This window comes from Tenrec ecaudatus, chromosome 2 (genome assembly GCF_050624435.1).
Source record: "Tenrec ecaudatus isolate mTenEca1 chromosome 2, mTenEca1.hap1, whole genome shotgun sequence".
NCBI lineage: Eukaryota > Metazoa > Chordata > Mammalia > Afrosoricida > Tenrecidae > Tenrec > Tenrec ecaudatus.
Window position 1 is genome coordinate 40,865,306 of NC_134531.1, and position 23,448 is coordinate 40,888,753.

General features: G+C 45.0%; 1 protein-coding gene across 2 annotated transcripts in view; it reads right to left on the minus strand.

Annotated features, from left to right (window-relative positions):
- The window catches only part of OXCT1 (3-oxoacid CoA-transferase 1), a 172,482-nt gene that overhangs the window by 10,344 nt on the left and 138,690 nt on the right, over positions 1–23,448 (minus strand). For both annotated transcript variants that reach the window (XM_075540976.1, XM_075540975.1), the window contains 2 exons: positions 10,142–10,222; positions 6,794–6,895 (listed from right to left, as the gene is read on the minus strand). In XM_075540976.1, coding sequence (XP_075397091.1) covers positions 6,794–6,895; positions 10,142–10,222 — 183 coding nt within the window. The remainder of the gene's footprint in view (positions 1–6,793; positions 6,896–10,141; positions 10,223–23,448) is intronic.

Consider the following 23,448-nt stretch of genomic DNA (forward strand, 5'->3'; position numbering starts at 1 on the left):
TGTAATCTGGAAGGGACTCTAGCCATGTACCCGTTACTGAGGGCTACATGTCTGTTACTGAGGGCTACATGTCTGTTACTCAGGGCTACGTGTCTGTTACTGAGGGCTACATGTCTGTTACTCAGGGCTACGTGTCTGCTACTGATGGCTACATGTCCCTGTTACTGCGGGCTACATGTCTGTTACTCAGGGGTACATGTCTGTTACTGAGGCCTACGTTAAGGAGCGAGGAGCATGTCCTCTGATGAAAACGCTCTGGACAGTGCCATTCTGAGCCAAAATGAAAACAAACAGTTCATCATCTCTCATTAAGCATCAACTCTTTCTTGGACAGTAAACTTTCATAAGACCCAACAATACCCACAAGACATCAACATTAGAAAAGTTTTATTCTCAGTTCTTGGGCTAATGTAAAAAGCTTATTTATCTGCCTTCCATGCACAAATTATGAAACATTAACCAAAAAAAAATTTTAAGGTTTTATATTTAGGTGAGGCAATGCTACCTGTGTTCCTGTATTTTCAGGAAACTCTACATCTTACTCTACTCGGCTAATGAACAGATTCTGGTAGCAATATTGCTTTTGTTTCGTGTCTGCTTTAAGGTACATCTGGAAAAATGTTTTTGAAGACTCTCAAAGGAGTAGCACAAATGGCTTAAAGAAAGAGAAAACGTAAAAACTTAAGAGGGAGAAAAGGAGGCAGGACCACTGAATCTGAATAAGGGGCCTATTATCTGCCTTAAAATATCCGAAAATTTACTCTAATGGGCTAAAATGAAATGTTCTCTGAAAAGGAAATATTTGAGAAAGTAAGCTTCATTAGCATTTTGTTTTCTAGCACTTTGCTACTTAATATTTTGCTAAAGTCATAAATCAACAAATGAATGAGTACATAAATGTCAAAGGATTCCAAGAAAGGCAAGTCAACATTAAAAATAGGAAACCAAAAGTGAAATCTACTGCCATCACAAGTCAATTGAACAATAGGAAAAATAATTGCTTGAATTTAATAAGGTTAAATATTTTGTTGATTAAAAATTGTTTATTGGCTCTGCACAGTTTTCAGTCAACACCCCTTCCATTTCTCTACAACAAAAAATACATGAAAAAAAATCAGATTGCCCTGGTCTGGTAGTGGCTTAGAATAAATGTCTTTTGTCATGTTAAACAGAAGACCTGAGTAGACCAAGATCATAGCCCACATCTGTACAACCCTTCAATTATTGAAAAGAAAAAAAGACATATGAGCTCTTTGTATTGAGACAAGAAATTCTCACAACAATGCACTCCCCCCACCTTAAAAAACAACAACAACAAACCAATAGAGCATTTATGAAATAATCTAATGAAATTAAAACTCTCTGGAAAGATCATTGCCAATAATAGATAATTTGTAGTATTTTCTTTAAAATATACCAAGCACTGTCATTTTTTAAACTACACATCTGATTCTTTCCTTCTCTTGTCAGTTTGATAAGCTCTTGATAGCACTTGTATCCTCAAGATGGAAACTGACTCTTATGATAAAAGAAGATAGAGCTTTTATGTGGACTAACTTCATCTGGTTTTGTAATGAAAGATATCTTCTAAACCACCATTTTTCGTTCTGTTTTCCCAAGTCTCATCAACTTGGTAAGTCACACAGCTGAAACGAGTGTCTTGCAAAGGTGATCTACAGGTTCAGCAGAGACAGTATGATTCATTGTAGAGGCTAAGCCAATGATTTGTCTTCTCTGCCACTGAGAGCTCAGCAGGGCACTGCCCAATTCTGGGGTAATTCCGCTGCACAATAGATCTTGAGAGTACACATTTATTCAACTGCGCAAAGAATCTCTGCGGCTGGCTTCTTTAATATTCCATTACAGACATGTAAGTAAGCAATATTCTTAGTTTGGGCCACAGGTGGTTGACTGTATTCTTACGAGTACAAGACAAAGACCCTTGGGAGTAGGAAGAATATCAATTATCTCGATTAGGTTCAAATTTCATAGCTCAATATGGCCTGTGTTCAATAAATAATAATGAACGTAAAAAGCTGACTCTACTACATGATGTTTACATAACTTTTTTTTTACATTTGAAAGAAAAAGACAAACCGAAACATTCCGTTGAATACTATATAGAAAGGTTGACCATTGCAACTTCCCGGCAGCTCGGTGGGAGAAAGATATAGCAATGTGCCTTAGTACAGATGTCGGCCCAGAAAACCCAATGAGCCAGTCCTATTATCTCCACGGGTCACGATGAGTCAGAATGGACTCCACAGCACATAACAACAATAACAAAATAAACCAACTACATTCATCACAAAAGAAGGGGATGTATAAATCACTTGAATTCACTATGCACTAGAGAAAGGTATTTGGGGGAAAGTGGAATTAGCGGTAGGATGCCACCTCCTTTCTTTTCCCTTCCTTTCTACTTGGGCCCATCAGATAACTGGCAGTAACATACGGAGAGACGTAAGGCTAAATCGACAGTAAAGAAAATTCACATTTCACTAGCTTGTCAGAGTCTACAGCCATACCCCCCGAATGTGCCTAATATTGTCATTAGCTTGTCATAGTTTAGTCTTTAGGAATGTGTGCTAGCTATTAAGAGTCTGAAAATGAACTGTTCTTCGCTAAGTGTCTTGGAGACAGATTGATTATTTTTTCTTTTATCCCAAAATGTAAGGACCACAGGAGAAAAAAAAAAAACCCCAAAGAACTCCTTGGTCGTGAAAATGCTGGGGACCAGTTGCATAAAGAATGAGAGAGAAGAGTCACCTCACAGCACATCGGAGGCGTGGGAACAGGCTTGAGGTTTCTATCTGTCCACATGCCTGGGAGGCAGCAGTGGGTACCCTCTTTTCTTCCCTTCACCGTGAAAAGACACCTATTAGGATATTAGTCTGGCCTCTCCAGTTTCCCTGGTGACTTCGATGGGTCATGATTTAGGTGAAGGAACCTGGAAGAGGACTTTCAGCCCAAGTTATTCTGTCTTTGGGATCAGACTTCACGTAGAGGCACATGTCGTGTTTGCTCTCAGCCAGGTGCAAAGCCGACAGGAAAGACTCGCATGTACAGGAAGCCTGTGGTTTTCTAGCGCCACCAATTCACGGGGAACCAAGTTCTTCCCCCTTTGCAGGGATCGCGCCCTTGTGGCTCTGTGCTTCCCGTATCTCCTCCCCACGCTAACTTTCTAATAAAAGTGATATTGAAACTCTTATCTCCCCAGGTTCTTTATCTCAGTCCATGCAAAACTCGGTTCTCAGGAAACACACAGAGAAAGGTCCCTGTCTGCACTGCAGTGTTCCATTTGGAAAGAGAATGGTTACAGGAACAGTGGCCAAGAACTACCCCTGACCAGAACCTTGGCTTCAGGGTGGTGAAGGTTTCAGAAGTATAGGCATTCTGTGCATTTCCGCTGCAAAATTTCCAGTCTCTTTGAGAATTCCTGACTTACATGACTCTTGATGTCTCCCTACACATTGAAAATAAAAGTTCTTCCAACTGTCACAAATCACGATAGAACTTTGATGACCATTATATTTTGCATTTTTAAACAAGCTAACTTCCGGATCAATAGCTAGTAACAACGTCATAAATGGAGAAGAGATTGAAGTTGTCAAGGATTTAACCTTGCTTGGATCCATAACCAATGTCCAAGGAAGCAGCCGTCAAGAGATCAAACAATGCACTGCACTAGGTAACTCTGCTGCGCAAAACCTCTTGAGAGCACTGGAAAGCAGAGCTGTTACTTTGAGGCCTATGGCGCACCTGGCCCAAGGCATGGTATTTTCAATCACCTCATACCACATGCAAGGAAGACTGACGAAGAATAGATGCAGGCGCACTTCGGTGTCAGCAAAGACGGAAAGTAGCACGGGCCGCGGAAAGAACAAACAGAGCTCCCTGGAAGAAGCACAGCCAGAATGCTCCTGGGGGCAAGGACGGCACACTGTCCAGTGTGCTGTAGATGAGCCATCAGAAGAGGCCAGTCCCTGCGGAGGTCATCACGCGGGGTCAAGTGCGGATGGGCCTGGATGGATGGACTGACACAGTGGGTTCCAACATAAAGGAGCAACTGTGCACGGGGCCCAGGACTGGGCGGGGTTTCCCAGCACCTAACACGAATCGAACAACAAGTTTCCAGTGCGATTTAAAGGACACGTTTCCCTTCATCTCTTATTGATGTTTTTGAGTAATTCTTAGTAAGCCTTCTGCTTCTTAGTAATTATTTTCTGAAGTGCTAAATATTTCCCTGCAATCGTTTTTTTGCAGTCACTCTTTTTCAATAGCCTGAACCCACAATTTTGCCACACCCTGTAATTTGATGGCATCATAACCTTGTCAGTCTCTTGGAATGCTCGGTGTCTTCTTTATCAGGTGGTGGGCACGGATCCCTGGCATTGCAAAGGAGCGGGCTGCCGTCTATTTCCGGTGCACTTCTGCGCATGTCTACCTCCCCAGGTAGCCTTCTCCTCACCAAGCGGTGCCGTGGCTGAGCTTGCGCAGCTGACGCCGACACTATTCATTGCAGGACAACCCAGACCCAAATCCTCGCCGCCGTCGAGTCTGCTCTGACTCGGTGGGAACGGACACCTCATCGTTTCCCCTGTGCAGCGGCTGCTGAGTTTGCACGGCCGACCTTGTGGTTCACAGCCCAATGCCCAGCCCACAGTGCCGCCCAGGCTCCTTTCCCAGGGCCATATTGAGGTAAATATTAGCATTTCCTCTGGAGGACACAGAATAATAGGTCAAGGTCAAAAGGGACAGAAGGGAAGGGAGTAGAACAAAGGTGGGACCATGGAGAGATTTTTCGACGTATGGAGACATGAGAACTGTCACTTATTCATGTTAATGCGAAGAAAAAACAGGTATAAAAAAAACCCATCCTTTCCACTCCTGATTTATGCACAAGAATAAAAAAGAAAGAGATGACAACGAGGATATTTCCTTGCATGTTCTCTTTGGCAGCAGAGAATTGAACACTGTGGCTCTCAAACCTGTTAGTTGATGAAGAAGAGGTTAACTCACTCGCACGAGGGACAGAGACTGTTTTGAAATGAAGAGATGATAACTAAAAACACTGTTTGTCTTTGCGACTGAGCTAAGTAATTCTAAACTGCTAAAGTATAAACAAATCCTGTGTCCCATCCCCCTCCACTTTCTTGCAGGTTATTAAAAGCTAATTAAAGATGTGCTTTTCGTGAAGACGGGAGACTTTTCTTTTTCCCCCAAAGGGACATTCAGAAAAGGTTAATAGACAAAGACCTTGGTACAACATGGAGGACCCTTATATGTGGATAATAAATTATGCAACAAAATCGTTTTTACAGAGATTTGTTGTGCACTGGTAGGAACAAGCCAAGAGGATAGACCATTAAAAAGGACCATATAAAAACTCATGTGTTATTTATCAAAAATGTTTCATTATATTAATTTCTCGGCTGCTTAGTGATGACGTTAATATGTTTTCTTCTCCATTAAATACATAAATATGATTTTAACTAGGCAGTCTTTCCTTAAAAAGGCATATAAGAATCAAACTCCTTCTTTTTTTCCCCAGAGGCATTTTTCTTTTGATTAACTTCAAGTGAACAGAATCGCCCTCCCACCTCCCATAAGGTAGGTGGCTGGTGATTTCTAAGCAAGTAATCAGTGAAAACCTTCCATGAGGCGGATGGCTCCCAGTGGCTGCAACGATAGGCTCAAATAGGCCCTCGTTTGTGAGGACGCTGTGTGACCAGCAATATTTTGTTGTTATTTGTAAGGTTGCCATGATTCAAGGCCAGCCGGTTGGTGACAAACACAACTTATTATCTATATTTCAGTGTTCACTTTGTTCAAAAACGGTGTTTGTGGGTTTCTTAAAAGGATATCCCCCCCCCCCCGATATATTTATCTGCTCTGTAAGTTCTGAGTTTCTATGCATGAGGTTTCTCTACAAGTGCAGGATACAGCTGTAAATCTGTAATAAATCTGGCAGTGGCAGAGGCTCAAGATTTTATGATCCTCCAGAGATGGAATGATGAGGCTTAGAAGTTTATCAAAAAGTTAGAAAGAAAAGGCTAAGTCGTCGGGGAGTTTGGAATTAAGAAGTGACACCTCGCCCCTGCATGCACCTGTCCGCAGCATCCACTTTTAGTGTATTTTTGCCACATTCTCTATGTTCTTTGTGAGCCTGTCCAGCTCAGATTATACACGCCGCTACAGCTGATATTCCTGTAACTACTGTGTGAGATTGTGAAGATTCCTAGAAGAGACAGCTTTCTTGGAGGAAAAACCAACAAACCAACAACATAACCACATGACCAGGGGGTCTTTCGATCTCACATGACCTTTGCAGGTGGTCACTTTATGTACAGGATCTTTGAAACATCTTTAATGAACCAGGGTGAATAAAGTACAAAGAAAAACTTTCAAATTAAAAAAACTACTTCTCCACGTGTGATCCACTTCCCCCCTAGTTCATCTGGTGTGTCCACGACGGGCATGTACTTGAAGACCAGGTGGCTGAACGAGGCTTTACAGAAAGCAGTCGTGGTGCTCACGCTCCACCTCGGCTTCCTTCCCTGCATCCCAGCATCCCAGCCCGCCTGCTTCTGACTCCTCAGCCGAAGCCTGGCCCCGGCTCTGCTCTCTCCATCTGAGCCCGTGCACAGCTCTGCGCCCATCTGCTCTCATCTGGGTGCCCCGTTCCTGCCCCTCCTGTTCATTGCAAAGGTCAACTCTAGAAACGACCACACACTAACTGTAAACACCTACGGAGGGGGCACGTGGAACAAACAGATGGCTGGGAACTCACCACAAAGTCACAGCCAGTGCTCTTCTCGATGTCAGCCACCGTCAGGCCTTCCCAGAGCTCAATCAGGGTCAGCCCGTTCTTCTTGTCCACATCAAACACGGCCTGCCAGAGTCACACGCGGACAGAGAAGGAAGGAAAGAAAGAAATGACCATTACTATTGCCAAAAAAAAAAAAAAATTCACCAAGGTCTTAAAGGAGTGACAAGGTCCAGGGCAAGCATTTGGAAAATCAGCGATGAAAACAAAATAAAAGTCAATGGCAACTAATAGGTGTTGGTGAAAGGATCTGACAGCCGCTAATCAGCAGTTAGTCCTGGAACGCTGCTGCCTCTAGGAAAGAAAGGAGCGGTAGCTACTGATGGCATTTCCTATCGTTTAACTACGTTAATTTAAACAAATACCTTCCTATTAGCGGTTTAACACTTTTGACCAAAATATCAATGAGATGATTCAAACAGAGAGAAGGAGAGAGGAGGAGGAGGAGGAGGAGAAGGAGGAGGAGGAGGAAGAGGAGGAGGAGGAGGAGGAGGAGGAGGAGGGCTAGAGGGAGCAGGAGGAAAAGGGTCTTCACACAGTGAAAGCACCAGGCTAATGGGCAGTTGGTAAACACTTCTGGGTAAACAAATTACAGCAAACCTGAAAGGGTCCCTGAAATGGCTTAGAGTCTTTTATAAAAGTACCCCTGCCCTGGCCCTGGCCCTCAAGGACCCAGGTCACTGGCAACCCTTTCCCTGCAAGTCCTCGCAGGAACGCCAAAGGACATCTTTATCTTTCCCCAGGGAGCCAGTGGTGAGTTTGAACTTCTGAGTTTCCAGTTGGCAACCCAACGCTTACCCCACAGGGCTACCAGGAGGCGAAAGCTGAGAGAGAACAATGGTGGGAAAAGACCGAGGCTGCCGTTCCAGCTTGGCCACAGGTAGCCGTATCCACTTTGGCGACCTTGTCTCTGCAGCTATAGACAAAGATCGTAACAAGCTACTTCCCAAGATGTTACATGGATCGACTATCGGAGCAGAGACCACAAGCACCCAGCACCGGGTCTGGCACCAAGCAGAGACGCAGACCTGTCTCTCTTCCTACTTAGTCCCTTCACTCCTGACCCACAGACGGTGGACTCAAAGTATGGCCTCAAGACACCCTTTTCTCCAGTTGCTGGGCATTCGCTTCCCCCGGGACAAGTCATGCTTCCACTCTCTTTCCGGTTCATGAATTCACCAGCAGCCTGGCTGCATTTGCTGGAAAGGGGGCTTCAATTCACGAGGACATATTTTCGCTGACTTGATTTCTTTTGGTCTGCACATTTTTATGTTTCTGAAATGAACAAAAACACCTTTTTAAGCAGAAACATCTGCTTGGTATGAAAAACAATGGTCAGTTAGGAATATTTATATAATGCCATATAACCATAAAGTGAAAATTACAAATGTTTTCAAACTTGACTTTCTTGTGTCTTTGTAGAAGACATCTGGAGCACTTTCCAGACCCTCTTACTTTTACTGCATTTTGAACACTGTACACTCACAAGTCGGATCCAGCAGAGGAGAGGGCCTCTGGATGGTGGTATTCAGAGCAGGTGGGAGGGCGGGTTGCCGGGGGTGGGGGAAGGCTGGGAAAGCAGGTAACTGGTGTCAGGAGTAGAAGGCATGCTAAGCAAGGAGATAAAATCTACAGACTTTTATCAAACCGTAATTTCTTCCTAAGACGATCTCTTGGACACGGAAGCATCTATTGGTTTAAAGGAGAGGGAAGCTCACATTTCTTAGACCCACCAGCTGGCGAAGGTCAAAGGGCGGCGCTTGCCAGAGATAAAGCTGGGAAGACAGGCAGGGGTTGGAAAGGAGCAGGAATGGAAATGGAAGCAAGGAGGACGTGGGAAGAGGGCTGCTGCATTGTGAAGAGGACAAGCTGTGCCACAAGCCGAACAATCTAACCCGCTGAACGGAAAACCAATTTGATGTGTTAACGGACACTCCCACCACAAGCTACAAACAGATAAAAGGAAGTCAGGTCATAACGTTTCCAAAGCCGCCTCCATTCTTAAATAGTAACCTAATGGAATTCTCTCCCAAGGTTGATAACCGGATTCTAGTGGCACAGCGGTTTAATTGCTCCGCTACTAAATTTAAACTAATCTTTAATTGCTCCGCTTTAAGCTTCGCAGCGACTCCAAAGACCTCCAGTTGGAAACTCTATGAGGCTATCCTCTGTTCTACAGGGTCACCATGAGTCACCGGATCCGAGAACAGATTTCATTTGGTTAGTATCTGCTAGAAGCAGGAGTGGCCCATCCCATCATTACCTGTAATGGTACTGCGTTCTCACTCAGCACATACTTATTGGAAACGTGCTGACATATAGGGTCTCATGGTGAACACATGCCATTCTTATCCTTGATATTCAGGGGCCATATTAGTCTCCTTATCACTATATATCTTTGCAATATAAAGGTATCCACCAAAACCAAACAAACCGAAAAATAAAACACCACCAAGTTGATTGCAGCTCACAGGGACCCTAAGGGAAAGTCTTTAACATCTTTACAGGAACTGAAAGCCTCGTCTTCCTCCCTCAGAGCAACTGGTAGGTTTGAACCATTGACCTTGAGGTTTAGCAGCTCAGAGTGTAACCCAGCATGCCAGCAGGACTTTATTCCGCCATGTGAATGGCTTGGACCAGTTTATTCCCGCGTTAACTTCGTTCCTCGTGTCCTCGCACCGTGTCAGTGATCTGCGGCTATCCATAACATTTTCACTGGTCGATCTGGCCAGAAGGAGATTTCTAGGTCCTTCTACGCAGTCCTCCTGGATGGCGAGCCTCACTATGAGCCGTCCACCGTGGCTGACCCTCCTGGTGTCTGTCACAGCGTCACAGCACCAGGCAAGCAAGCGGCCACAGTGCGACAAAGTGACCGATGAGTGGTGAGAGGACCATTAGGCTGGTGGATTTCCCCTGCTCACTCTGTCGGCAGATTACATTAATCCAGTGCCGACCAAAGACTGGTGCTTGGAGCCCACGAGCCTCTGGTAAGAAGTCTTTTATGTTTTTATGTGGGCTATTTGTGGGGAGGCAAAGTGAGTAGACTGAACCCCCAAGCGATTCCTTGGGAGAGAGATGAGGCTTTCTACTCCCTTAAAGGGTTACGGCCTCCCGGGCCTCTGAAACCCACGGTGGCAGTTCTACTGTGTCCCATAGGGTCGCGACGAGTCGGAATCTACTCCATGACAAGTGGGTTTCTGTCTATTATCACAAGGCACTTTTAATGGGTAGCAAATAATTCTAAAAATGCTTACAAATTAAAAAGATGCTGGTAGATAGTCAAGGAAGTGAAAAGAGAGAGGCAGACTTTACCTTTTCAGTAATGATGCGGTTGACACACTGTTTTCCGGTCAACGGTAATGTGCACTTCTCCATGATTTTATGTGCATTTCCCTGTTTAAAATTAGAAACAGCAGACGAGCAGTTAGGGGGGCTTCTTATTTGAGCTGGTACAACACAGGACAAACAGAGGTCGTCGGACATGCAGGCTAGTTCAAGATCTTTGCTCTGTCGTGCTTTGAAATGTTCTTTCCAGAGGCTGCCTCTGTTCCTAATTGAGGGGAAATTCTAAATTAATAGGTAAAAATTATGTAAGTAGCAAGCACCCTGCTACAAGTGTGACCCATCCAGACTCAGCCCCTCCTGTCAGCTGAGAGGAAACTCCACTCCCAGTGTCTTGCTTGTTGCCCTCTTCTCTTTAATTCATCTCCTCGACAGACGTAAGATGCTGTGCGCCAAGGGTGGAAGCACACACGGACCATCGTGCACAACGTCCTTTTCGAAAAGCAGGTCTTTTGATTATGTTTTTAACAAAAATGTAGACACAAAACACTTGGAATCTTGACAGGAACCAATTTCCCATTTGGTGAAAAATAATTGGTATTGTTCAAATTCTCTAAATCCTTATTTCTTCACGGTTTGCTTCTCTACATCGTCTTGTCTCTACATTTCAAAATAGTATGCCTGGCATGCTATCTAGTTCAGGATGGATCGTTTTAGGCACTGCCTGGGGCTTTCTTACTGGACAGGGCAGGATGCCCCCTCCCGCTGCTCGTCTCCATCCCCGGGCAGCTGCGTCACAATGCACTTGTACTTCGCGTGCCGTCAGGACCTAGCTGGCCACGTAAAACTGTCCCTTGCTGGCCCAGGCAGTGGAGTGTCCCATGATTACATTCCCTGGGTTTTGCTTTTCTTTTCACGGCATCGTATTTTGTATTCAACGACTCCCGATAGCTTGCCTGGCACCCCTCTCCTCTCCCCATCTCTGGCTTATAGAACATGATCCACGTTCACTTTCTTACACAACTATCTGCTTTACTTGAACCTCAATCAGTAAAATGAGGATGCTGGCTTAAATCCACAATTTTTTTTCCAAAAGTTTTTTTTCCTTTTCTTTTTTTAGCTGCAGTTCCATTTCTTCAAACATCAAATAAAGGAGGGTGAAGAATGGAAACCAGGTTCTTACCCGTTAACCTATGCACTTTCTTCCTCTCTCTCCATTTTAAAAATGTTGTGCCTGTCGTGTCATTTTTTAATTTCTTGACCAATTAACGTTGGACGTTGTGTATTAATTCTGACTGTGCCAGCTGAGGCCTTAGTTCCCTTCTACAGCCCTGGCACCCTTCCTCCCCTGGCATTTTCCCAGAGTAGCTTTCTCCACAGAGGCACTGCTACGGAACCCAGCTGGAGAGTGGGCGACCTGCAGACCATTTTCTCCTGATTATCATTAAGCTCCTTTGGAAGCATGAAGTGCCAGGAGTCTGGCCCAGTATTTCCCTTGGGGAACAAGGCGAACCTAGCCCTCTTCAGATCTTTCTGTTTAAATTCTTTTATTAATCATTTTATGGGGGGGGGCTCTTACAAATCTTATAACAACCCATCATTCAATTAAATTAAGCATTCTTGTACATATGTTACCATCAACATTTCCAAAACACTTTCTTTCTCCTTGAGCCCTTGGTATCAGCTCCTCTTTTTGCCCCTCCCTCCCACCTTCCCACTCTCATGTACCCTTGATCAATTATATATTGTTATTATTGTTTCATGTCTTACAAGTGGCAAATGTTTCCATTGCTTCCTTTGGGATCTAAAACATCACACTTGATGTCACCATCATCTTTGGCCATCTCAGTTATCTACCTGGTTAATCACTCTCCAGAAACTCAATGTCAGATCAAGCACATGCTCAAAGGCGTGGAAATGCAGGAAAATCCAAAACCAAATCCTACCTGCCAGGGAGTCAATTCTGACTCCTGGTGACCCACAACATGCTGTTGGATTTACATGAGTTTACTCACGCATATCCCCTGATAAACGCATGCAGAAGCATGAATTAGTGGCTTAACTGAGTGCAGGGGTCAGAAGGTATTCAGTAAGCAGCGCCTCAGAGAATAACTGCAGGCACACACGGAGGCGTGGCCGGATGACTGCGTCCAAGAGAAGGGACGTCTACCGGGAATCTTAGATGAATTTCCAAAACTGGCGAACTCTGCTCATTCAACTCAATCAAAACTAGGACTAAAAAACCTACAGTGAAGAGTCAGGGGCTTTAATCTTCATAAATAGTGCCATGCTTGTGGAACTCACTATTTAAGAAGATTTATGGCTGTAGAAATAAAACCTCATCTTCATTTTGAACGATCTGTTTTCCTTTCAGGAATTCAAAGAAAGCGCACACGTGTCACAAATGCAAAGCTGAGCAGCTGAATTAATGATGGATGCTCGAACGTCTGCAGATGTCAGCTCGCCTGACGTCGAACGGAACTCACACAAGGCACGTGGCAGTGGGTCCCGGGCCCGCCTCTCAACCAAGGGGACAGGCTGCGGGCCTCTGAAGCACGTGTTCCGCAGGGAGCTCTCACTGGTTCCCTCTATTTGAGCAAACAGTCCCTTGCTTTTTAATGAGCAACCAAATCTGTCTTAGGAGGAATTTCAACAGGCAGATCCCAAGGTGTCCCCGGAGAGAGAACCTCACAGGCCATTTTCAGTATGAACAGTAGAGCAAAATGGTTAAGAGCACGGAGCCCAGGCACAGGAGCCAGGCGCCCTGTGTGCAGAGCTGGGGCTATTCCATATGCGCTGTGCACGCTCCTTTGCCGCTCTTCTGCATCAGTCTGACCCCGCTCATACGTATCAAGGGCCTGGCCTTCAAGCAGCGCCCCAAACCAAACCCGCTGCCATTGAGCCAATTCTGGCTCAGAGTGACCCCCTAGAGGGTCTTCCAGGCTGTGAGTTTGTACGGTGCCAGGTAGCCTTCTTTGTCCTGTGGAGGGGCTGGTGGGTGCGAACCACTGACCTTTTCCTTAGCAGTCCAACACTTGCCCCAGAGCGCCAAGAGCCACCAAGGCGCCCATCGAGGTCTCAATAACTATGACCTTGCATACAGGAGGGGCCTTCAGAGTGTGTAGAAAAAACGAATGACAAAGAGTGGAATTTTCCACCGGCTTTCTGAAGTCCCTCTCCTATTATTTATGCTATCCCCACCCCACCCCCCACCTCTTGGTTTGTCACACTGGTCGCTTGCATGTTGCTATGGTGTTGGAAGTTATGCCACCGATATTTTAAACACCCGCAGGATCCCCTATGGCAGACAGGTATGGAAGAGCTTCCAGATAAAAGCACCGGAAGAAAGGTCTGGCAATCTACTTCTGAGAATAAATGAAAACCCTGTGGAGGACACCACATGCTGTCCATTGTAGGGCTGGAAGGCACTCAAAAGACCACGGTCAGGCAGTGAACTCAAGCACACCAAGATGGCAGGCCACACATTTCCCTCTGCTACACACGGCGCCATCTCGGGCCAAACCAACAAAAAGTAGTAACTGTGCACCCGGGCTGTATTTAACATTTGCGGAATCTATCAGGAAAAAATGTAGGCGGCTTTAAGGTCCTCCATGAAGTCAGGCGTAGTCTGATGGAGACAAGGACCTAAACAATCCCTGAAGCCGCAAAAGCAGTGAAAACACCTCGCCTGTCTGGGGGTAAGTAACATGGCTTGCTCTGAAAGCGGGCACCCAGTGCATTCGTGCAGATAGGACGGTGCAGTTAACTGACTCCATTCACAGGTAGCTCCAAGACAAAACACAGATCAAGGCGATAATGAGATTCAGAAAAGATTCAAGAATGTCACACTTTGAACATTAAACAATAGGTTAGTGATGAAGCCCAGTCTATTCTAACCATGATGGGTTGAGTCTCACCGTGTGGGGTGGCAGCTGCACATAGTCATGCTTCACCATGGAGGAATAATTGCCGTTTTTAGCATTAAGGGGAAAAATCCTAATAAAGACACGTAATTGCACCGTGGTAGCAAAAAAGATTAGATCAGGAATCAAAAGATCGAGTCACAGCTCAGCTCTCTCATAGTCATTTGGTCGCTTACATTTTTTGTGCTGTCCCTTTCTCTTCACGTGGCATTTTGCTTCCCACGTGACCATTTTAAGAATGAAATGAAATGAATGAAAAGGCAATAAACTAAGTGAGGCCGAATCTATGTGCAAATATTTAGAGTCAATGGGGGTGGGTTCTCCTTTATCCTTGTCATTCCCCCATTCCCTCCCTCCCTCCTTCCTACATTCCTTCTCCCTCCCTCTTTCCCACTCCTCTCCCCTCCTCCCCTTTCCCTTTTCTTCCTTATCGACAGATGTCAGAAAAGACAAAAACTGAGTACAAAGGACAGCATTGAAACGTTTCCAGCTTCACGCCAGCCTGTGCGATCCAAAGACGACAATAACAAAATCCAAACATGCTGAAGGGAGATGCAGCCGAGCTTCAACTGTGAGCACTGAGCGTGTGGAAGGCGTGGGAGGGCAGGGGGGGCCGGGAATCCATCCGCAGACTATCTGGTGAGATGGAGCCTCTGGCCGCAGGTGAGGGACTCTAACAGCTTTACCATCAGACAGCGATCACCGCAAACTTGATTTCGGTGGATCCAACCATGGCATAATAGGGCGCTTGGTCAGCTGACCTCCCTTTGGCCCAAGCTGAATTTGCTCTACAACAAACAAATCTTTCTTGGAAGAAAGCTCTTGAGAGGCAAGTACGGTGAGACTTTGCCTCACATCCTTGGACACGTCAGGAGAGACCAGGACGCCGTGCTGGGTTACGTAATGGGGGAGTGAGAAAGAGGAAGGCTCTTTACCCGAGAGGCTGACTCAGTGGCCACGATGATGGGCTCGGACATAGGCACAATTGGGAGGCTGACACGGGACCCGGCAGTGCTCCGTTCTGTTGGCCACAGGGGTGCTATCAGTGGGACCTGACTCAACGTCACTTAACAGCAACAACAACAATAGAAAGTTACTTTGGAAAGGTAACAAAACATGATGGGTTAGGCACTGGGTTGCAAACTGCAAGGTCGGGAGTTCAAACTCACAAACAGCTGCCTGCTCGCATAAAGATTAATGGTCTTGAACACCTTGTAATGGTTTCTGAGAGTCAAAACTGGCTCAGTGGTAGTGGGTTTGGGTTTGGGGTTTACCTGTTTTCTGGACCCACCTGAGGCTGCTATCTCGCTCAAAGATATTGATTTGCACATTTCTGACATCTCTGAGCTCACCAAGAGATGCACACCAGTAAAGGCGCATGGGTGGGCTTAAAAGCAACCCAAGCAATATTACAAAGAGAAGCAAAGACACCTCAAGGCTTCAATAAGAAAACATGCAAATTAATAAACACAGAATGACAGAGTAAAATTCAGTTCTACCTCCCTATTCTGCTCCCTTCTAAAGCGCAAGCCTTGCCATCATCTGCTGAAAAGAGGGGCTAGGAAGGTTGAATTTGGCAAGAGAATACCTTGTTTTCTGGGGGTACAACTAAGCCAACGGTAGGTCTCCCTTAGGACTTGTGAAATTATACCAAGTGGGCCTGTCCGTGAGCAGTTCTTGTTCCATCGTTCTTCCCACTGATCGGAACTAAGTAAAATATTTCCTATATGCCCTCTCACTCACTCACCCACTCACTCACGCACTCACTCACTCACGCACTCACTCACTCACTCACTCACTCACCCACTCACTCACCCACTCACTCACTCACCCACCCACTCACTCACCCACTCACTCACGCACTCACCCACTCACTCACTCACCCACCCACTCACTCACTCACCCACTCACTCACGCACTCACCCACTCACTCACGCACTCACTCACTCACCCGCTCACCCACCCACTCACTCACCCACTCACTCACTCACTCACCCACTCACTCACTCACCCACCCACTCACCCACTCACTCACTCACCCACTCACTCACTCACTCACCCACTCACTCACTCACTCACTCACCCACTCACTCACGCACTCACGCACTCCAACCAATGCCGTTGAGTCAATGCTGACTCAGAGCAATCCCAAATAGTTCCCAGCTGTCAATCTTAAAGGGAGCAGATCCCCTCCTCATGTGCCCTTGGAGTGGCTGGTGGGTTTGAACCACCAATCTCGCCGTTTGAGGCCCAATGAGGGGTCCTTCACACACACACACACACACACACACACACACACACCCCACAGATATAGAAAACATTAGGAAATTGCACAATACATGAATGTCAAATCACTCTGATGACCAATGTACACACAGAAAAGAAACAGGGATTTGTGAACAAAAGGAACTCGAGGTTCACAGAATGAAAGAGCACGAGGAGGTCCCCCACAGTGAGTTTACTCTCCTGGGGTAGTTTTTACCTTTACAAAACAAACGAACAGAAAAGAAAAACCAACCAAAAACCCGCACCGCATTGAGTCAATTCCGACTCAAAGTGACCCTACACGACAGAGTAGAACTACACCTTAGGGTCTGTGAGACTGTAAGCCTTCACAGGAGCAGACTGCTTCATTTTTGCCTCCCATGGAGTGGCTAGTGGGTGTGAACTAGGAGCCTTGTAGCCAGTCATCCAACACTTAGCCCTGCTGCAGTCTGGGCTCCTTACAATTACAAAATACCTACTTAGCTCTGCTGGCATCTGTTTTCAGAGTTTGGCTGCTACCCACAAGGTCAGTGTTTCACACTTACTAACCTATCCAGGGAGAAAGAGATGCCTTCCCGCTCCCATAAAGACGTACCGCCTCAGGGGCCGTTCGACTCTGTCCTATTGAGTCTGGCATCGACTCAGTGGCAGTGAGGGAAGCAGGTGTGCCAACATCCACACAGGCCTCCAGTGGAAAGACTTAGCCAGCGCTGACGTAGACAACAGCTGCTATTACAGATGCGGCTTATATGCAGATGTAATAACGGGCTGGGGGGAAAGGCACATTCTCTAGGGGAATACTAGTCCAATTAGACAACAGATAAAGCCAGTCCTCTCCCTGGAAATAATGTCTTCAGAGCTTTGGGATCTTGGAAGAGAAGCCCCACCCCACCACACACGTTGTCCCCCAATAAAATACAAATATCATTACAGAGATCTACCTCTTATTTCCTCTCACAGCTGCAACGCATGTCCAGCTGAGGAGAGCAGAGCCAAGGAGTGAGCAGGGATGCTTTGATCCCTCCGTTGATGAATTGTTGTGGCGCCTTAGCAAGCTTCTCTGAACAACCACTCTTCTTTAGGTGAAGGAGGACACTCTGCTTATAAATTCCAAGTATTGAACTTAAAGTTATCTACCATCAAGTCCATGCTGACTCATCGTGACCCTGTAGGTCAGGGTACAACCATGCTGGTGGGTTTCCGAGACTGTAACTCTTACGAGAGTAGAAATTCCCATCATTCTCCTGAGAAGCAGCTGGTGGTTTTGAACTGCTGGCCTTTCAGTCGGCAGCCCAATGTGTAATCACTAGGCCGCCCACCAGTTTAATTAAGTTCTGAGAGGTGTAAGAGCGTTGCTGGTGTGGGCTGTGTTCTGCTCCCCACTTCCCCTTTCTATTATAATATCTATGCTGGAGCTTTTGTGTTCAAGAGAGAAATGAAAATAAAAAACCATGGGAGCATTATTATTTCTTAAACCTGGGTTCCTATCCCTTGCTACCAGAAGATTCTAGGGAGTAAATAGTCTAGCCATGAAAGACTGGTAAGCTTTTAGCAAGCAGAAAAATATCATCAAGGTGGAACACCTTACTAATGATGAAATATTCTGAATAATGGGATTATTCATATATTTTAGCATACAAGTTTGCCCCGCTATCTGAAAGTGGAGCATCCTTATGAAGTTTTTCATAAGTCAAAGCACACCTCGAAGAAGCAATTGACACTAATTTACATGGGAAGAATTTTGAGCATTTCCAGACCCCCAAAATAACCTAGTACATCAATACATGAAACCTAACCTGCCACTGATCTGTAGAGGACATACATAACACATAGCGGTACATAGGTGCAACAACCTTGCTTGCTGAAAGCGAAGAGGACTTGAAACACAAAGGCATGTCAAAGACCAAAATCTTCAGTATGAATCACAAAAAAAAGAGGAGAAAGAAAACCTTACAATCCAGCTGTTGGGCAACAGTCCAGCTGCTCACTGGCTCAAGTAGACCAAGGAGCAGAACTATGATAAATAGAGAAAATACTGAAATTGTCAAGGACCTCATTTCCCTGGGTTCCACAAATCAATGCCCATGAAAGGCAGCAGTTGATAAACCAAATGATGAACTGGATTGAACAAACCGGCTGCAAAAAAAAAGATACCTCTTTAATGATGTCACTTCAAGGCTCAGGTGCACCTTAACCAAGGCAGGGCATTGTCAATCGCCTCTTATGCCTGTGAAGGCTGGGCGATGGTGCATATGGAACACTAGATGCTGGCGAAGAATAACCAGTATGTCATGGACTGCCAGAAGAATAATCAAATCTGTCTTGGAAGAAGTACAGCTAAAATGATCCTCCGATGCAAGGCTGTCAAGAGTTTATCTCCTGTACTTCGGACACGTTATTAGGACAGACCAGTTCCTGAGAAGGACATCATGCTTGGTGAGGTAGAGGTAGGAAGGAAGGAAGGAAGGAAGGAAGGAAGGAAGGAAGGAAGGAAGGAAGGAAGGAAGGAAGGAAGGAAGACCTTCGAGGAGATGGATTAACTCCACGGATAAAACAATGGGCCCACACCTAGAAAGGATTGTGAGGATGGCGGAATAGAGACTGAGCACTTTGTTCTGTCTTAACAGACTCAACAGCATCTAACAAAAAGCACGCAGTGTTTGCAGACACACTTCCAAGCGAATGGCGCCTTGATGGTGAGATGCTACGTGTAGTTCCAGGGAAGGAGGTTGGCGACACTACCCCTGGGACCATTTCATCTTTAATGCTCACTGCAAAACAAACACGGACGCTATTGCAATGCAGTTAATTACTTACAGGACCCATCTAGCAATCATCCTCAATCTTGTGATGTATTGTAAATTCTAGCCTTTTGTAAATTTGATTATAGTCCCATTTTGGAGGGAGTTATCTGTTATGCTAATGAGGCAGTATTCAAGTGGGATATATTTTGAGTCCCAGCGGTACTAGAAATTGTGACTCAAGTCGTCACCATTTGTTTGGACAGGTTAGCCATCATCTTTGATACCTGTGTTAAAACAAGAACTGGTTTTCTGTGATCTCCTTATTAGCAAACTGCCAGCTGTCTGCTTGATGGGGAACAGCAGGAGGCTGAGGTCACAAAACTGAGCATGCCTAGACCTGGCCTGCTTCAGGTGTGCAGGAGTGATCCTCGCGTCCTCTACCTAACCTTGCGATGTCAAAAGGCAGAGCCCGCACCTCAGCCAAGACCTAGACGATGTGGGTAAAAAGCCAATGTTGTGATCCCCTGATTCCAGATGGAGCATGCACAGATGATCAGCACTGCTGAACTGGTTCACCTGATAAAGAACACCAACAAGATGCCAGTTACCGCCCTCAGAAAGCCGCGGGGTGGGCAGCCACCCTGACCTGCTGTTGAGGAACTTGGACAGTGTTGACTCTTTCTCTGGCTCCTGCTTCAGGCTTGCCTCTGCCTGACCTCTAACTCACAGACACTGAACTGTCTGCCTATCACATGAGCTGAGTCACCAGCTTCCACACCTTGTGCACCAACAGTCCAATTTGGTGTGAAGAAGGAGAATCCTCCAGGTGGATATTGGAACTTCTGGTTTACCGCCTTGTCAGCCTCCAGAACCACGTGAACTGTTTCCTTGATACTGCATGAGTTCTATAAGACCGTGTAGCACATTTTGGCACTCTGAGACATGAGGGTGATAACTAAAAGGAGGTTTGGTGGTTGAAGTTGGAGAGAATATCAGTTTGGAAAAGTTGGACATTGGGACAGAGCAAGATATGGCAAAATAAAAATTTATAAATTATCAGGGGTTCATGAGGGAGTGGGGAGTGGGGAGGGAAAGGCAAATATGAGGACCTGATTCCAGGGGCTTGGGTGGAGAGCAAAAGTTTTGAGAATGATGAGGGCAACGAATGTACGAATGTGCTTTACACAATTGATGTATGTATGGATCGAGATGGGTGGTGTATGAGTCCCTAATAAAATGATTTAAAAAAATAAGTGAGGGAAAGTGGAAAGATGTCATTATATTTTAATTCATTTTTTTCTACACTTAAAAAATCCCTTCATATTATACTTAACCTTAAATAATACATGGTTTAATGGTATTTTTAAATATTATATGCCATCCATGTACAAAAAAGAAAGAAAATGTTTTGAAACCGACTGTGGTAGCAATTGTACAATACTGTTTTATGTGATTGATGGAATGTTATGATATATGCAAGAGCTCCCAATAAAATATTTTTTTAAAAAGAAGGCAGGGACAACAACAAAAAAAAAGTTGGACATTTGGGACATCTTGAACTTCCAACTCATAGGGATCCACCTTGAACTAATTTGTCTAAAAGTTTCACTTTTTGACCTTTTTTATAAAATAAGAAAATCCTTTTTTGAATTTTGTAAAAGAAAAATTTTTAAAAACTGGGGACTGCCTGTGATTTTCAATGTTTTTGAAATTACATCAAGAATAATTTCCAGAGGAAAATTTTAAAAAGAGTATGTGTTGTTGGCTTTTGGTAACATATCAGGCTCAAGATAAATAGGATTAATGAACCTCATTTGCTTTTTATAATTGCGCTCCACCAAAAGCACAGACAAGATAAAATGGCATTCCAGATTTCAATGAGACCCATGTGATCAGACTCCAATTAGACTAAATAAAAAAATTATTCATAAAGATTTATTCTAAACGCCATAGCAACATTATGACTCTTTTATCCCTCCAGAAATCAGACCTCCTACTGCAATAAAAATAAACTCTAAACCTGTTTTAGAAATAGAGTTCTCATTTACGGTCTCCAAAGTAGGTACCAAGCTTTGCTTGTTTCCAATAAATGACAACGGTTCCCGGATTTCTTTGTTTTTGTGCTCTGAAAGTTATACCCCTAGGAACATATTTCCAGTACATAATATTGAGAACAAAACACTTTCCTTATGTTGCCAGAGGAGGTGGTACTTGCCAGACAGAAAAGTTGGGCAGAAGGAAAAGACAAGTCAGAGGCGTTTTGTTGTCATGGCTTCTAGGCTTGGTGTCACACTTCATTTTCCACTTGACCTTTATCAGAATATTTCACCTCTCAGGGCTTATTTCCCTTTGAAGGAAAATAATAAAGGCTATCTCACAAGGGTGCTATAAGGACAACCCAGACAGTAAACATGCAAGGCCTCGTTTAAAAAGAAACTAATGGTGATCTCTCTCCATGTTCAAAGTATCACTATTATTTGAAGACTTAATTAGTGTGATATTTATTGAGTCCTGCTGTAAGTCAGGACTAGTCTACGCAGGGTGTATAATACAGTCTGCTTGAGGCTTACATCTAATGAATAAGCAACACGAGGAATCTACCAAAAATGGGGTGATTCTATTTTCTACAATAGGGTGTCAGGAGAGCTTCCTTACTAAGATGCCATTTGAGCCCATCAGAGACCTGAGTGGATGAGGTAGTAAGCTGTGTAGTAGATACGTGGGGAAGAGTGTTCCAGGCAGAGAGAACAGAAAATTGATGCTCCAAGGTGGGAAGGTGGTTACATAATTCTAGAAACTTCCAAGAAAAGCATAAGGTCAGAGCAAAGTGGTTAAGAAGGAGAAAAGGAGCAAATCATAAAGGTAATGGGGAAAGAATAAACAAAGCTACGGAGGAAAGAGTCTTAGACAATTTCGACTGACATCGATGTGAAAATCCTAGAAGGGTTTCTGAGCCAAGGAAAAAGTAGTGCGAACTCAATGCATTAAAGCACACACACACACACACACACACACAACACCACGGAGGCTTTGTCAAGAAGAGATGCTCTGCTCACTCGCACAGGCACACACACAGCAAGACATCTGGGAGGCGAGACATTCACTAAGCTGAATCAGGATCCTAACCTAAGCCTTTGCTCATCAATATCCTTCAAAAGAGAGTACAAGGCAAAGGAATTATTAGATACTGAGGGTCATCACTAGTAATAACAGTAAGATATATTAATCCTCATAACATATAAAGCAAAACTGCACAGAGGTACTAAGAGAAACTGACAAATACCAGAAGATCTCCTTGGCTATTAACTAAGCGCAAACTACGAAAAGCTAAGAAGAGTCGATGTAATTATTAAGCTTCTGATTAATGCAATCCAAGTATTTATTATATATGGGTTACTGCACGTAACAACGAAGAAGGCATGCTCATTGCCGCCTTACACGGGACATTTGCCTATCACCGCTCAGAACACAGTCCCTGGAAGAAACTAGAAATCCCTTCACAAGTGATACAAAACTGTTGGCAATCTGGCACTTGCCTGGTGCTCCAGTCGTACCATTTCCCATCTAACCCTCCCTCCCTTCCCGTCAACGGAAGCCTGATTGCAAATCCCCCAACACGCCTTGGCTTCGCCCATCCCAGTGCCAATTCTCTTGACCCGATTCACTCCCTCAGATCTCCACACAGGTGCCATGTACCTCGCAAGTCCTGCCCTTTGTTCTCCTACAACAAAGCAGGTGCTCCATTCTGTAAACCCTATTTTGTACACCCATCTATTTAAAACACTGACTTGTCACACTCCTCTGCTCTGAGAGGTGGTGGAGGTAGCTGAAGGAAGGGCCTTCCTTTCATTTTTCATTTCTCAGTCCCTAGCCACAGTTCGAAGGAGCCCTGGTGACATAGTGGGTTCCATATTTGGGTGCTAAGTGCAAAGTCAGCAGTTCAAAACCACCAGCAGCCCCTCAGGCGAAAGATGCGGCTGTCCACTCCCATAAAGATGCACAGCCTAGGAAATCCACAGGAGCGGGTCTACCCTGCCCTGCGGGGTCGCTGTGAATCAGAATCGACTCTGACAATGAGTTTTTGAGAACCAGTGAGCGGTATGTAGTAGATCCTCAATAAACCCATGACAGCTGCGTAAACAAATTAACACACTCGCATGAGATCATCCGAATGTAAACTGACCAACCAAAGGTCAAGGACTATGTATCTGGACATTCAAAAGATGTGGAAGATGAAAGGCACTAAGGCAACAGATGCATAAAACCGGTGCTCAGTGACCTGTGAGGACAGGCTGCACGGGTTGCAGAGGCAGCAGTGAGTGCAAAGGCAAAGGGGTAACAGCATGAAAACACCCAGGAAGGGGAAACAATGGGCTGTATTTGTGGAGGGTCTAGCAGAGCCGAG